Below are 13,904 nucleotides of genomic sequence, written 5' to 3' on the forward strand. Positions count from 1 at the left end.
GTGCAGCGGTATACACTCTGATACCTCGGCCAACTTCGTCTCGACGTTTCACCACACGTTCAAATGCAAATCGGATTTTCCCTAAAACACCCTTTCACACTTTAAGCGCCGCCCTAAACTCGTATAAAATCCCCTTTGCTTATTAATTCTACCTTCAATAAATCTTCTAAACAATTTTAACATCGTTAACCCGTTTTTTGTTGTATAAGCTTTCGTGTATAGTCAACATAATTATATTCCATGGTAGAAGATGGTGAGAATTATTTATTTTTCTTCTGTAAACTTTATCGTTTGGAAATTAGCTACCGTTATTAAAAATGAACTAATAGCTTCGAGGTCCATTTATAAACAACCGTATCGTTGCCATATCGTTAACGCAACCTCCTCTATTTTAAGAATAAAATAAAATAAGCTCAAGCAATCCTTCGCAGCAAATGCATTACTCTGTGTCACACCTACTCCTAGCCGTTGGCGCTCGTAAATCATCCAGAGATAAATTGTTGAAAAAAGGAAAAGTTTCTGAAAGATTTATTAAAAAAGTGCGCTTGATAGTTGAGTTGTTTATCTCGCAGCTAAGCGAGGCAAAGTTGGCGTTATTTTAAACGGCTACGTTTGCCGCGTTCGTATTCGTGTTTCGTTAAACAAACATGTTGTTTTCGAGGTACTTACGAGGTAAAACGTGTTTATTTTCGTCGATAAATTCCGCAAGCTAGAATTAAATTTCAATCTTGTATCTACGAGCGTGCACGACAATTTCAATCCAAACCGGTCTCTGAAAGAATACGATGAACAGCAGAAGTTCGATCGAAAGCCAATCGAAATCATAAATGACTACTGTCTTAGATCATAAACGGGTTAAGACGATGCTACCCTGGAGATTTTACGACAGAAGATTTTATGTTCAGCTCCTGTTCGCTGACGCAACCGTGCTTGCAGTCCAGGTTCTTCGAAAATAAAAGATTTCCAGAGAGTATTAAATTCCGGTAGAAAATACCTATCTAGAGGTTGAATTACCGAGAACATTACCCCAAGATGAGTAAAGTTCAAGGATTTTCAAACGGCTCCATAAATTGTTGCCCCGATTATACTAGGATATACTAGGTACAAGCTCACATTTACAAATTTCAAGATTTAAAAAATTCCAAATTTCTGATTTTAAGCATTTCAAAAAAGCCCACCGATCACTTCGTTGGATTTCAAAGGAAACAAAAAATACGAAAATGTTTTTCCTCCTTCTGTAAATAACAGAAATTCATGTTTTCTAGAATGTAGAAGTTATCCAATAATTTTATTTGTATGAAACTAATGCCTTACTGTCATGATTATACGTTCGAGAATAAAATAAATGCAAGCAAAGGATCGATCGTCGCTTCTCCATAACAGTTGCTACAATATTTAGATCGTTCCACGCGTACGAAGTACACGCAAAAGTTATACGTGCTATGATTAATGAGATCAAAGTAACCTGTTGTTACTCGACATGCATCCACCCTGTATTAATATGCAACGAATTACGAACGTGCAACAAATTGAAAATGGTCTTTCTAACATTGACCGTTATGTATATATTTTATGCGACCTATGACTTTTGTTATGTTACCTTCCTTTTTCACTTAATATTTAAAAGAAAAAAAATGTAATTCCTTCAATTAAGGGAACTAAATGTTTCTATAATTAAAACATTGTAAAATTACCAATTCTCGAATTATAATTAATATGCGATAGAATGCATCGATCATTAAAATGTTCACCGACTCGGTGATGTTTTTACTTTCAACAATCCCTTATTTTGCTTTAGCTTTCTATATTTTGCCTAACGCTTCCCGAAAGAATAACAGATTCCTTGAAAACAGAGGGAACGGTAAACGGATTCTTTTATTTTTACACACCACTAATGAAATCACTTTATGTCCGATCGATACAACGTTCCGGTTTGTAGATTCATGCGTACCCCGGAAAAAATATATATTTTGATTTCGTACCTTGTCGATTGTTCAAATGGGCAAGAGAAACAATGGTTGAAGATATCTACAATGCGATGTTCGAAAAATTAAACATAAAAATAGGTCAGGGAATAATTGGAATGGTTGACTTTTAAAAGGATTGCAAAGTTCCTCTAATGAAAATTTTTAAAAAATAAGGTTCATACGATACTCATATTTTGGATTATTTTAATTTTGAATTCTATAAACAATTATTTACCTACTAAAAAGAAAAAAATATATATCAACATAATTGTTTTAGTTAGCAAAATTATATCGTGACTTCTAAAAGTTTAAGGTAAGAACTAAATAGCGGCGACATCTACACTTCAAGGATATAATTTATTGTTTGTGCTGAATTTGATAAACTAATTTTATTTTACATGCACTGTAAAAATAGTGCAATTCAAAAAAAAGTATTTTATTTTCAACAATAGTATCGTATAAAATTAATACCCTTTTATTTCTAATAGGTCCTATTATATTTACAATGGAAGAAGTTTCTAGTTATCACAGCATTAACAGTGTTGTAAATACTAAAACTTTAACTATATGATTGACACAAACACATATTTAATCTAATTAATGTTATTCTAATACTCATCAGCTTTTCAACCTTAATTTCACAGGCATGTGCATATATCTAGATTATCATACGCATTACTAAAAAAATATTTCAAGAGTGATTGAGAATAATTTTCTACCATTGTTTAAAAATAATACGTATTTTTGTTAGGTTGTAATACATACATATATCATATTTAAGTATTTAATATTTATAAATTGTATTTTCTTATTGCTATCAACATCTATTTATTTTCATTAAGGCAATGAGGCACTTGTTTAAATCATGAAAATACTTTGAAAGCATACTTATAATCAATTCGAACAACTAATCTTATAGTAATAAATTTTCCACTTAAAATAGTCTTGGTGCCATCATGTGTTGTTCTAATTATAATAGAACAACATACAACAGGATGTGGAAAACATACATAAATGTTATCAACCATTGAATTTTAACGATAATAATTATTTTCTCCATCTAACTACCATATTGGTCATAATTCTGTTTCTTATAATTTAATCATTTCCTCGTTAAAAGTACGATCAATCAACCATTGATAATACTACTCTCGCTATTTGCATTATTTGATAATAAAGTTTGATTCTCTTCACCTCTTAAACTGTGCCGAATAAACAAAAAAACACCGATGCTTATAATTAAAACACCAATAGCAGCAATACCTATCAAAGTCACACTGCCCAATGTTCTTAAAATTAAAATGAACTTAATTATGCTGGCATAGTCGGAAGTTAAACGAGCTTCCTGTGTAAACCATAGCATCGGAACAAAAGTATTTGTAACATTTTTGAACATACTGAAAATATTATGTCAATTTAAATAAAAAATATATTACGTGAAAAATGTACTTAGTTTGTAAAAAACAACTTACCTCATAACATCGTCATGCAGAAGTAATAAATTCAATTGCAACTGTGCATTTACTTTTAATGGGACTCCCGTTTTCTAGAAAAGTAATAATATTTATTTAGTATGATGTGCTTGAGGATTATTATTTATTATTTACTCATAATTACCGGTTCTAAAGCTATTGAAAGTTCGTGTTTTTCTCTGTCAGGAATCATTCCTGTTATATTTTCTCTGTAACTTGGATCTGCCAAATAGAAATGGGGTAAACTAATGAATGCTGGTGCACCCCATTTACACAATGAAATATTTAATGCTCCAGAGGGTACACAGTCTCCTTCACAGTAACATCGACGAGATGGTACTTTACTGCCATTATCCAGTAACGTATCATCGCTTGTGTATCTAACACCAGTCAATCCTTCATGAACAACCGTGTTATTATACCTTGCTGTCAGACTCCTGTTCACAAAATTGAAAGAACATAAAAAATTTTCCTTCTTTCTTATTTCTAAGTTTCTAATATATCCACAAATCTATATGTCTCTTATTCGAAGAATATTCTGATATTCTTAGATATCTAAATCTAAATATCTTTACAATATTTTCAGTATTTTTAATGCAACATTATACTGACGTGCAAATATCGGATACGAAGAAAGAGATAGTTTCGTTATCGGTTAACGGTGGCCACAGATCGCCATTCGTTCCTTTTACTACTCCACATTCTCCAGGATAATAACTGACTCTATTTTTAAAATTCCATTCCGTTAACATCCCTAAATTGTGTAAATCTGATTCACCAGTAAGCATGTTAAATGTTCCGTCGTAAGATGCAGTACCATTTCTCTGTGGATATTAAAATGTTATTGAATGACTTTACATAGACACGTGTAATTAAAATCTTTACCTACATTAATAATGTTGGCAAATATACTCACATCAACGAACCAACCAAATTTCGTAAATGGAATTTCAGTCACATTCAATTTTCGAGCTATGTTTAACATTGTATCGTTGTAACCTTCAAACAGTAATTCATTTACAGTTTTGGTGACTACCAATTTTTGATCTACCATACGCATTATTCTATCTGCCATTTCTTTGAAAAATTCCATCTTGTATCTTAATGCGTATACAACACTCTGAAAAAAATAATAAATAAAGAAAATTTATTGTTATACATGTAAAGTTACATATTCAAAATACATACAGCAGTCACAGCATTTATGTTAGTAACATTATCAGATAAACTACCATTGGACATAGATTCTTCAAAGCGCCATACCCTCTTCCTTTGATATGTTATAGTACCATTTTTATTCCAAGTTTCTTGCACTTTGGTATCAACTTCACTGTCATTAAAAAATATTATTTGTAATGTAATTAATATGAATTATAGAACTTAATGTAATATTTGTACCTAAATACATAAGGACCCATTTCCACAAAATTTGGTTTTTCTCCTTTAATAACGCCAAAGTTTTCTGCATTAGTCAAATTGAACATGTATATTTTTAAATACATAGGAATTGGTGTCTTAGTCCAGAGTTTATAATTTGTGGACTCTGGTGTTAATGACAATTCCTAATAAAGATAAAATGTATATAATAATTTTATACTTTTTCAAATATTATTTTTATATTTACCTTGAATAAAACTGACGAATAAACTGAGGACCATAGTAATCCTCCTGTTAGACCAATAGCTGTTATTACTATACCTATGATAAAAATTATGATAAGCTTTGTCCAAATCTTCATTATTCTTATTAATGTTTTAAAGCTGCAACAAATAAAATATGATTATTTTAATTGTGATTGAATTACAATACTTATAACAAGTTTAATTATAACATATGTGAATATAAATTTAATTATTTAGTTCTTTATATGTTCTTTATATTCATACTTATAATAATAATTTTCAGATGTTTCCCATGGATGAAACTGAAATATTATTACACTTTTTGTTCTTCAGTCATAGTGATAGTACATTAGTCACATAGCAAAGACAATTTTTATAACTATGCGCATCATGCTTTTTTCAACTTAATGTTAAATGTCGTTTTAAATACATTTTATAATAACAGTGGCATGAGTCATCTTAGATATGAAATATTCATTAGCAGCGGTAAAATTACAAGTTCTGCCCAATAAAATATGTGCATATAGTTCATGTTTCTTTCTCTCCTTACACAGATCGCTACACAATTATGTTATTCCAAATCTAATCAAGCGCATCGCAAATATACAAAAAATCCAAAACATGTGACATTTATCTTTCGAATGATCACGGTTTAATACCAGATACAAATATCAGAAACCGAAAACGTTGAGACTTCGATGAAAAACATCATGAACTACGACCTTTCCAAATTTGCAATTAATCGCTAACATTTGCTTAAATAAACATATGACATAGCATGAAAATATGTTTCATTGACAAATAATGAAACGTGAAACATCTGCGCGTGATACATTGCAGATAGGCGCGAATATTTAAAAATTCATCTTAATTCTTTTTATCGTATTACACGCTTATGATGTTAAATTATATGATCTGATAAGATGGTTTATATTTTTCAAATTAATTATTTTCTACTGATCGTAACATCTCATATCTTAATTATCAATCATTCCCGTTGAAAATAAAATATTGATATTATTTTCGACGATAACAGATCTCATGATCATATTAATAAAAAACTTCTGATTTACACGGCAGGCTCTCGTTATATTGCCGCGTTAAGTACTAACCCACGGGGGGATGCCCCGTTTTCTCAGCAGTAGTACTGATGCTACCTTTCATTGTATTACTATTAGCGAACTTTAATCGCTTATCTAATATATATTATGCTAAAGCATAACATACATTGTTTTAGGCAAAGTTTAATTTACATATCAAGTTTATAGATGCTTGGACGAGTAAAGTATGAATGATAGCTCATTTACAAATCTTTGACAACGATTTAATTAGTTCGCCTTTCTAGATTGTTATAGCAGATTATGCAAACAACAGTAAATTATATAAATGATAGTAAATTGCATAAATATTTCTAAGAAGAATGATATTAAATTGAAAAAAGAAAAACAGAATAAGAGATTATTCTGTAGCTGCAATAATGGTTCTTATCATTCGCGGAACAAAGTTCAAGATCATCCAACATTCAAAATTAATCAATTGCAAAATGCAGATAATCTATTAACATATCCATCATTTTCTGATTGTTCAACATCTGATTGTTCTGTTTGGACTGTTCAAAAGTATGCATTCCGAATAATCAAATTGTATAGCAGTTACGTTTAAATATATTTAATTATAAAGGACTGAAAACTTTTCTGCCTTTCAAATTGCATACTTCTTTTACTTTTCACGCAATAAAGCATATTTCAGGATAATTGTGAATCATAAAGCAATTTTTTCCTGGAATTATTCGAAATTTATTTTCTGTATACATACGAAATCTAGACAAACTTTATCATAGACTTTCATTGACTTTCTTTTAATTATTATTGATACCAAAAAATCTATGGGTTACATTAATAATCTCACATTTAGACCGACTGTATATATATTTCAAGTACATCCAAGAATTCGAAAGTAAATTAATCGATCTATTTTTAAAAAAACGTAAGGCGCTCCAGCGCGTCGCATAATTGACAGCAGATTACATGAGAAACCAGAAACCGATGATTTCATCGTTTCTGTGTGCATCCTATTCTGATTAATCGCGCATGAAAAAAAGTTCATAATTGTGATGACAAATTGAGTCTCGATGCATCATCTACTTTTGATTAAATCTGTATCATTTTCGTTCCAGTCATATAACTTTTGTAATAAGGAGCTTAAAACGAACGCGGGAAAAACTAACAAAAGTCTCGTCTAATTGTTACTTTATTCAATAATTAAAAATATGCAAATAATTAACGATTAACGATTATTTTAGAAACGATAAAATATTTTGTACGCAAGTTACAGTAATACGTTTTCGAATGTATTGAAACTAAGCGAGTCTCTTTAAAAGTATGCGTTGAAATATGGGTGAAAGTTGAGAAAACATTGGTACGTGTTTTAAACGCATGAGGAGATCTTTCAAACCAGAAAGAAAGTGTATCCTATCAAGAAGATAAAAAGAGTCAGTGACCCTTTGATAATGTTTTAATCTTCCACAGAAATGCGCTTTTAAAAATGCTTCTATTTATGTCACTCAATTTGCAGTACGAAAAACAAAAGAAGTAAAACATTAAGAAGACGCGTACAATTAGTAATTCTACTATTAATAACTTATCTCAAATTGCCGCGTAGAAATATAATTATATTGAATTGATTACCTACCTGTTTGCCGATTAGTCTTATTAAGGGGTTCTGCGAGACTGTTTACTCTTGACACACGTTACTGGTCATAGATTGTCTAGTTATTGTACACAGCGAGACAGTGTCACGTTCAATGGTAACGCGAACATCAGTGATTACACGCGACTGGTCTGCGCAAACTTTAAGCTAGCCAGTTCGCTGTGTGCTGATGCAAAGCCGATCGAGAAACTCTTGAAGTAGGGATCGACGGATTAACCCTTTTTCGAACCACAGGGGCCGCAGCGGTCTTACAAATTTCTAAGTTCCTGAATCTTCGGATTTATAAATTTGTGAACCCCCAAATCGCCAAGAGGAAAAATATATAAATTCCAAAATTCTTTTTAAATCTTCAAGTTACCAATTGTGAAAATTCCCAAAATTCTGTACTTTCACATTTCCAAATTCCTAAATTACAAATTAAATTTCTTCAAATAATTCTCGTACATTCGATCATTCGTTCACTCCATTCGAGGCAAAGGAAACATTGAATTCAAGTGATTCATTCAATTGTATCACTTGTATCAATAAATCCACTTCAAAAGTTATAATGAAAGTGATAAAGTATTAAAAAAGTATTTCTTATTACTGCAATAATTTATTTGTTGTAATTACAATCGGTGAAAACGTGATCGAACAATTAATTCCTGCAAGTTGAATATTCGTTGACACGTAGAAAGTTTATAAAAATAATTCTGGACGGAACTTTATTGGACCCTTGTATCGCTAGGGGAATAACTGTGCGCAAGAAACATATTTAGCAAAAATGAACTGTCGGTACGATTCGTGAAACTAATGTAACTTATTAAATTTGTTACACGGACAACAAGATAGACTGAAGTTACGTAACAAAGTGCTATTTGATAATTCAAATTATTACAATACCATTTGTGTTATTCATATCTTCTTGCAACTGTGTACGATCTCGTATTCTCGCACACATTAAACTGTATTCTAATACGCCGATCCGAACATTCATTTCGGAAATTTCATTTTTCATTTTGGTAATTGTCTTTTTTATGTTTATAAGTGGTGCTACAAAAAACAGTTCATGTATTGTTTATGTATTACAGGATCAACATAATATACTTACTTCCATCAGTCATGCTTGATCCTCTCTCATCCATTTCCTTTTTTATATGTTCCAATTCCTCTGATAATTTATTAAATATTCTTGTTCTCTCTGTTACACCTCCGCTAACATCTCGGTATTGTTCTTTTATTTTTGAGAGTTCATCTTGAAGCGTTTGATATTCTTTTAAAACAGGTTCAAGTTGTCGGTTCAGATATGATTCTCTTGCTTTTACTTTGTCCAAAGCGCTTGTTACATCGGTACGTAATTTGTCTAATTGACTTTTGGTTCCAGTCAGATTTGTTGCGATATTTGTATGGAACTGTTTCATTTGTTCTATATGTGATCTCCAATCCCTTGAATCTGAATGAAATAACTTTCTTAATCATTTACTTTTTAAGCACTTATTAAAAGTTTAATACCTGTCTTAACAGTTACTTTCAGTTGGGGTAAAACTCTTTCTAATTCTAATTGCCATTCTTCCCTATTTGTTTTAGACTCTAAAATATCATCTGGTTTTTGTGTGTCATTCTAGAAAATATAATAAAATATTTATATCTATGGTTTCTATGTATTTTAAATGAATACGTGAGTATACTCACAAAGTTTTGTCCATATAATTTTGTAATATCATCTATATGTAAAATATCTTCGTCTTCGTCGTCATACTCAGCCATCATTTCTTCTTCTACTTTTTCTAAAATTAATTCTGCGTCATCATCTTCAACATCTGGTTCATTACTTGGTTCATCAGGAGGTATATCCACTCTAGAAGTGTTAATTCGCTTATTAGAATATGATACTAATATTTTTGTTATGCACATTTAAAAAATTTACTTCTTCCATTGAAATTTCTGTATCTTTAATGCATGATCAGCCAAATTATCTAATACATAAATAGCATGTTCCCCACTGCCTTGTTTCAGTTTATTAGGTGGAAATTCTACTGGTACATTAATATCCCTTAAATGATCCAGTATCAAAGCTATAGTAGCATTAGGGTCATCTGACTCTTGTGGAGGTTCAAAGTTCTTGCCACTTTTTCTGATTAACCATGCAGCTAAAGACGTAAATGTATAAAATTGTTCTCCTGGATTTGTTTGTATTGCAAAGTAGTTCCTATATGTTAAATAAACATATTAATAAAGTCTTTTATAATACACTAATATATTATTCAATATATAACTATTATTGCTACCTATTTATGGCCTTTATTTTAAATTCTGATAAAAATTCTATGTCATAATTTAATAGTTTCAATTTTTCTAATAGATCTTCCATTCTGATGTATATAACGTAAGAGGCGGATGGAGAAGATCCATCTTCTATTATAATTTTTGAAGTTTCCCGAAACATTTCTGTAATTATAATTTTATTTCAGATTTATATGTATAAATTGAAAATGTACGTACAGATGTAAACATAATTGTTTGTACATTTTTACCTTTTATTATATGCTATCTCTGAAAAGACATATATATAATTTACTTATATTTATATATGAAATATGTGGTTTCATTTATTCAATAAACATCTTGCAAACATTCGTTTTCATGACATTTAATCGGACGATTTAATATCGATCACTTTGGTCGCTTAAAATATGCGTATTGTTTATTCCATACAAAATCATATTAATTCGCATAACGTGGCTAACTTCAGTAGGATTCTATTTTTGTCCAGAATTAGGGATTTTCATATCGAATTCGTAACAGTTATTTTACTGAAAAATGCGAATAGTTGGCAGCATTGTGAGTTGTTCATTTTGTTGATTTTGACAATCGGTCACTTCAGTTTTGTCTTAGGTTTATTAAAATTTCTGCGTGGAAAACATTTGCAGTGAATTGGCCTACCAGGAAAATACCATATGATTATTAGATACGTTCCTAATGCGATTGAACGTCAATATATAGCAATAGATCATTAAAATGGGTTTAATATCCGAACCGCTCTTGTTTGTATTAGCTTTAATCGATACCGGTTCAGTACTTTTTCTTTTGGTGTATTTTGTATCCTTTTTATGTTTTCTAAATCAAATTGAACGATAATCGATCGTATTTTTTATTGTTCGCCTAATTTAATCGAGTAATTGTTGAAATCTACAGGTATTTTAGCGAACAACATGTCTAGGGATTTCAATGATATAATTGTTGTTATAATGTTGGAGCACTTGTAATTGCGCTTTATTTAAGTGCAAAATTTCTTTTATTAATAACATAAATATGAAATCATATTCCTTAGCTGAATTATATAGGTCATAACTTTGTCGGATTTAGAATGTGACTATTTAAATGCACAACAGTGTTGTTCAAAGCTAAATACGGTAATTATTCTTGGTTCTGTCATTGTCTCTTTGTTTTAACGTGTAAATAGGATATAATGAATAAACTTTAAATCATATAATTTTGCAGTGGGTTGTACCAAAGCTAGTAGCACATTCATTTTTAGAGTTTCTGTTATTAACGCATGGGCAATTAATATTGTGCTTGGTAAATCTACCAATGACACTATGGCTGCTCTATGAATATTTTGGCGTACCAAGTGGTAATATGGGCGTGTATGATCCCACAGAGATTCATAATCGTGGCCAGTTGAAAAGGCATACGAGAGATTGTATGATCTATCTTGGATATTATCTTATTTTCTTTTTTATTTATCTTTATTGGTATGTATATCATAGTTATATATTATTGTAGTTAAAATTGAGTACCTAATTACTACTATGTATTACTTTCCATTTTTCAGCATGATTATTGCATTACTAAAAGGAGACCCAATCAACAGGAATGAAGATGAAATGTTACATACAGAATAATAATAGCGCTAATATTTAAACTTTTATACAATTTTGTCTTTTACTTTAATCATGTATTAATATTATTTATTTTTTTGTTAATTATGCCAAATGAAATTTTGTTAGAATGCATAAAAGAAGTAACTATTTTCAATCATAATTTAAGGTACCTTCAAGGACTAAAATCCTTTGTATATAAGGCTTCCATAAAATTGTAGAAACTGTTGTTAATTTAATTCTAAGGATTACACGCGATAAAAAAGGAAAATTGCGACTTTGTAGTTGACAGACATATAGATAAAACAGGAATTGTAATTAAAAAGAATCTTATAACAATTATTGATAAGGATAATACAATATTGCTTAAGTATTATATAAAAAGAAGATTAAATCCTTTTAAATTTATTTTCTAATTGATGTTTTAAATATCACGGTATTATTAAGAGCGTAATAAAGTACTTAACGGCTTGTTTAGTCACCGAGCGTTAAATTAAATTGATTCGAGCTTATTGGCCGCAGGATAAGATTGGATCGATTTAATGAACTCGATGCAGTTGATTAATTTTTTTATGCGTGGAGGGCATATATCTATTTTTAGGTAAAACCAGAATTAGATAGTATCAAGTTTTGATGAAATCTTTGAATTATGTTTGGACAAGTATTAATGAACTATTTGTGGCGTCGGAAATCTAATAAGTGAATAATTAATGCAGTTGATTGATTAAATCAAAAAGACATTCAATATATATAATCATGCGATTAGAATAACGCTATGAAAGCTTTAAGTAGCGGCTTTATTGAATATCACGGTTCGCGTTAAAATCAATTTGAGCGCGATAGGCGCACGTGTAATGTTTTCTACACTTTATTTCATGGATAATCGACCCTCTTCAATGACATGTTTTTATTTCTTCTGCGCATGTAGGTTCTGATTGGTTCTATCAAGATCTGTAACCAAGAGTAACGCGCAAACGCACTTATGATCAGTGTGACGCTGAGCGTACATGTACCTGATGATTTTTTATTTTGTTCACTTCCTAAGTCAAGGTACAACTAAATGGTGATCCCTGAAATTCTTAATTTCCCAAACCTTTTAGTTTCCAAATCCACAAGTTCTTAAATGTTTAAATTTTCAACTTTACAAATTTTCAAACTTTCAACTTTTTAAATGTACGAACTACACAATGCGCAAAGAGTAGCGGCTTATAGACTGATCTATAGGGGTACGAATTAAATGATGGTGGGGTGTAGATCACTTGGTAGTAGGGACCACATAGCTGTCAGTGAGAGGAGGGCACTTGGTCGTGCCTTTCTTATATTACCTCCTCTTCTTACTATAATATTGTCCACCCTGTATATGGGACATTGGTACAACAACATGCGGGTGGGAAGCTTTTTGATATCGGTTGAGCTGCGCGAAAGAGGTCCGATCATCCATAAGTCAGAGTGTAGTATGAGCCGGTGCTGCCGCCTCCTAGTGACGAGGGTTACGGGCGACTGTTGACGGGTGACGCAGGGTGACGGGTAGCGGTGTTCGGATCTGCTCGGATTATCGTCGGTACGGCGCGCGGAAGGATGCTTTTCTGGACCAAGTGAATGCGCGAGTGGCCAGAAGTACGAAAACTTTCGCGGTGCATATTAATTGAAAGTTTCTTTTATCGTGGAACATTCTTGTCAAACTATCTTGCTTTTTCAAGACATTTATCAGTGGTTTCATATTTACACGATTTGTTTTTTTTCCTTCGAAACGTTTAATCAACCGAAACTGACATCGTCGATGTTCACTGAAAACTCTACGAATCTCTTATCGATATTCATAAGACGGTATCCGTCAGAATTTTGCGACGACGGCGACGATGACGACGTCGTCGTCGAGTTATGGTCGTATCTTCTATTACGGATGAATAAGCAACAGCACCTGTCAAGGTAAGGTGGTTACCGAGGTGCGCCTAATGCTTAGAAGATTCTCGATGAGGCTTACGTCGACGTCGTCGTCGCCGTCGTCGCCGGAGCCGTCGCCGTCGTCGTCGTCGCCGTTGTTTCCGCCGTCGCTGATATTGTTATCGCTACACCTACCATCTTCACCGCCGCTGTTATCGTCTTCGTCGTCGCCGTTACTGCTATCAACTCAACTGTCATCGACGCCGTCACCGTTGTCATCGTCCCGTTCTCCATTGCTACTGTCATCGACGTTGTTGTCGTTACAGCAGCCGTTATTATCGTTATTTTCATCGTGGTTAGCAACGTGCCCATGCTTGTTATTGTTGTCAC

General features: G+C 31.9%; 3 protein-coding genes across 5 annotated transcripts; 1 reads left to right on the top strand and 2 right to left on the bottom strand.

The window, feature by feature from the left end:
- Positions 1 to 2,426: 2,426 nt before the first annotated feature.
- On the bottom strand, positions 2,427 to 7,956 carry LOC100877186 (protein croquemort). Of its 2 annotated transcripts, none has more exons than XM_003708374.3 (9): positions 7,753 to 7,956; positions 5,064 to 5,199; positions 4,838 to 5,001; positions 4,628 to 4,769; positions 4,356 to 4,559; positions 4,052 to 4,263; positions 3,585 to 3,876; positions 3,440 to 3,513; positions 2,427 to 3,364 (listed from the first exon to the last, which is right to left on the bottom strand). In XM_003708374.3, exons 2-9 carry the CDS (start codon positions 5,175 to 5,177, stop codon positions 3,097 to 3,099), a joined length of 1,470 nt encoding a protein of 489 aa, XP_003708422.1. In that variant the 5' UTR covers positions 5,178 to 5,199; positions 7,753 to 7,956; the 3' UTR covers positions 2,427 to 3,096. The 2 variants fall into 2 exon arrangements, with proteins under 2 accessions (XP_003708422.1, XP_012152838.1); XM_012297448.2 differs by lacking the exon at positions 7,753 to 7,956 and adding an exon at positions 5,326 to 5,862.
- Positions 7,957 to 8,345: 389 nt separating this feature from the next.
- On the bottom strand, positions 8,346 to 13,842 carry IFT57 (intraflagellar transport 57). Of its 2 annotated transcripts, none has more exons than XM_076533887.1 (7): positions 13,710 to 13,842; positions 10,038 to 10,197; positions 9,677 to 9,958; positions 9,442 to 9,607; positions 9,262 to 9,370; positions 8,861 to 9,202; positions 8,346 to 8,802 (listed from the first exon to the last, which is right to left on the bottom strand). In XM_076533887.1, the coding sequence occupies exons 2-7, from the start codon at positions 10,193 to 10,195 to the stop codon at positions 8,636 to 8,638; spliced, it is 1,224 nt and encodes a 407-aa protein (XP_076390002.1). In that variant the 5' UTR covers positions 10,196 to 10,197; positions 13,710 to 13,842; the 3' UTR covers positions 8,346 to 8,635. The 2 variants fall into 2 exon arrangements, with proteins under 2 accessions (XP_076390002.1, XP_003708423.1); XM_003708375.3 differs by lacking the exon at positions 13,710 to 13,842 and adding an exon at positions 10,284 to 10,461.
- On the top strand, positions 10,597 to 12,038 carry cnir (cornichon-like protein). Its single transcript, XM_003708409.3, has 4 exons — positions 10,597 to 10,848; positions 11,094 to 11,162; positions 11,251 to 11,504; positions 11,585 to 12,038. The coding sequence occupies exons 1-4, from the start codon at positions 10,768 to 10,770 to the stop codon at positions 11,652 to 11,654; spliced, it is 474 nt and encodes a 157-aa protein (XP_003708457.1). The 5' UTR covers positions 10,597 to 10,767; the 3' UTR covers positions 11,655 to 12,038.
- Positions 13,843 to 13,904: the final 62 nt, after the last annotated feature.

This window comes from Megachile rotundata, chromosome 7 (genome assembly GCF_050947335.1).
Source record: "Megachile rotundata isolate GNS110a chromosome 7, iyMegRotu1, whole genome shotgun sequence".
NCBI classification, from domain to species: domain Eukaryota; kingdom Metazoa; phylum Arthropoda; class Insecta; order Hymenoptera; family Megachilidae; genus Megachile; species Megachile rotundata.

What these genes read in the sequence shown, in the direction of transcription:
- cnir (XM_003708409.3), top strand. Translation starts at nt 10,768, where the DNA reads ATGGGTTTAATATCCGAACCGCTCTTGTTTGTATTAGCTTTAATCGAT. An exon ending in TTTTTCTTTTGGTGTATTTT is followed by an intron (nt 10,849 to 11,093) that starts GTATCCTTTTTA and finishes TGAATTATATAG; the next exon opens with GTCATAACTTTGTCGGATTT. An exon ending in TTTTTTATTTATCTTTATTG is followed by an intron (nt 11,505 to 11,584) that starts GTATGTATATCA and finishes TCCATTTTTCAG; the next exon opens with CATGATTATTGCATTACTAA.
- LOC100877186 (XM_003708374.3), bottom strand. Translation starts at nt 5,177, where the DNA reads ATGAAGATTTGGACAAAGCTTATCATAATTTTTATCATAGGTATAGTA. An exon ending in ACATAAATGCTGTGACTGCT is followed by an intron (nt 4,560 to 4,627) that starts GTATGTATTTTG and finishes TATTTTTTTCAG; the next exon opens with AGTGTTGTATACGCATTAAG. An exon ending in AATTTGGTTGGTTCGTTGAT is followed by an intron (nt 4,264 to 4,355) that starts GTGAGTATATTT and finishes TAATATCCACAG; the next exon opens with AGAAATGGTACTGCATCTTA.
- IFT57 (XM_076533887.1), bottom strand. Translation starts at nt 10,195, where the DNA reads ATGTTTCGGGAAACTTCAAAAATTATAATAGAAGATGGATCTTCTCCA. An exon ending in AAAATAAAGGCCATAAATAG is followed by an intron (nt 9,959 to 10,037) that starts GTAGCAATAATA and finishes TTTAACATATAG; the next exon opens with GAACTACTTTGCAATACAAA. An exon ending in CAGAAATTTCAATGGAAGAA is followed by an intron (nt 9,608 to 9,676) that starts GTAAATTTTTTA and finishes TAACACTTCTAG; the next exon opens with AGTGGATATACCTCCTGATG.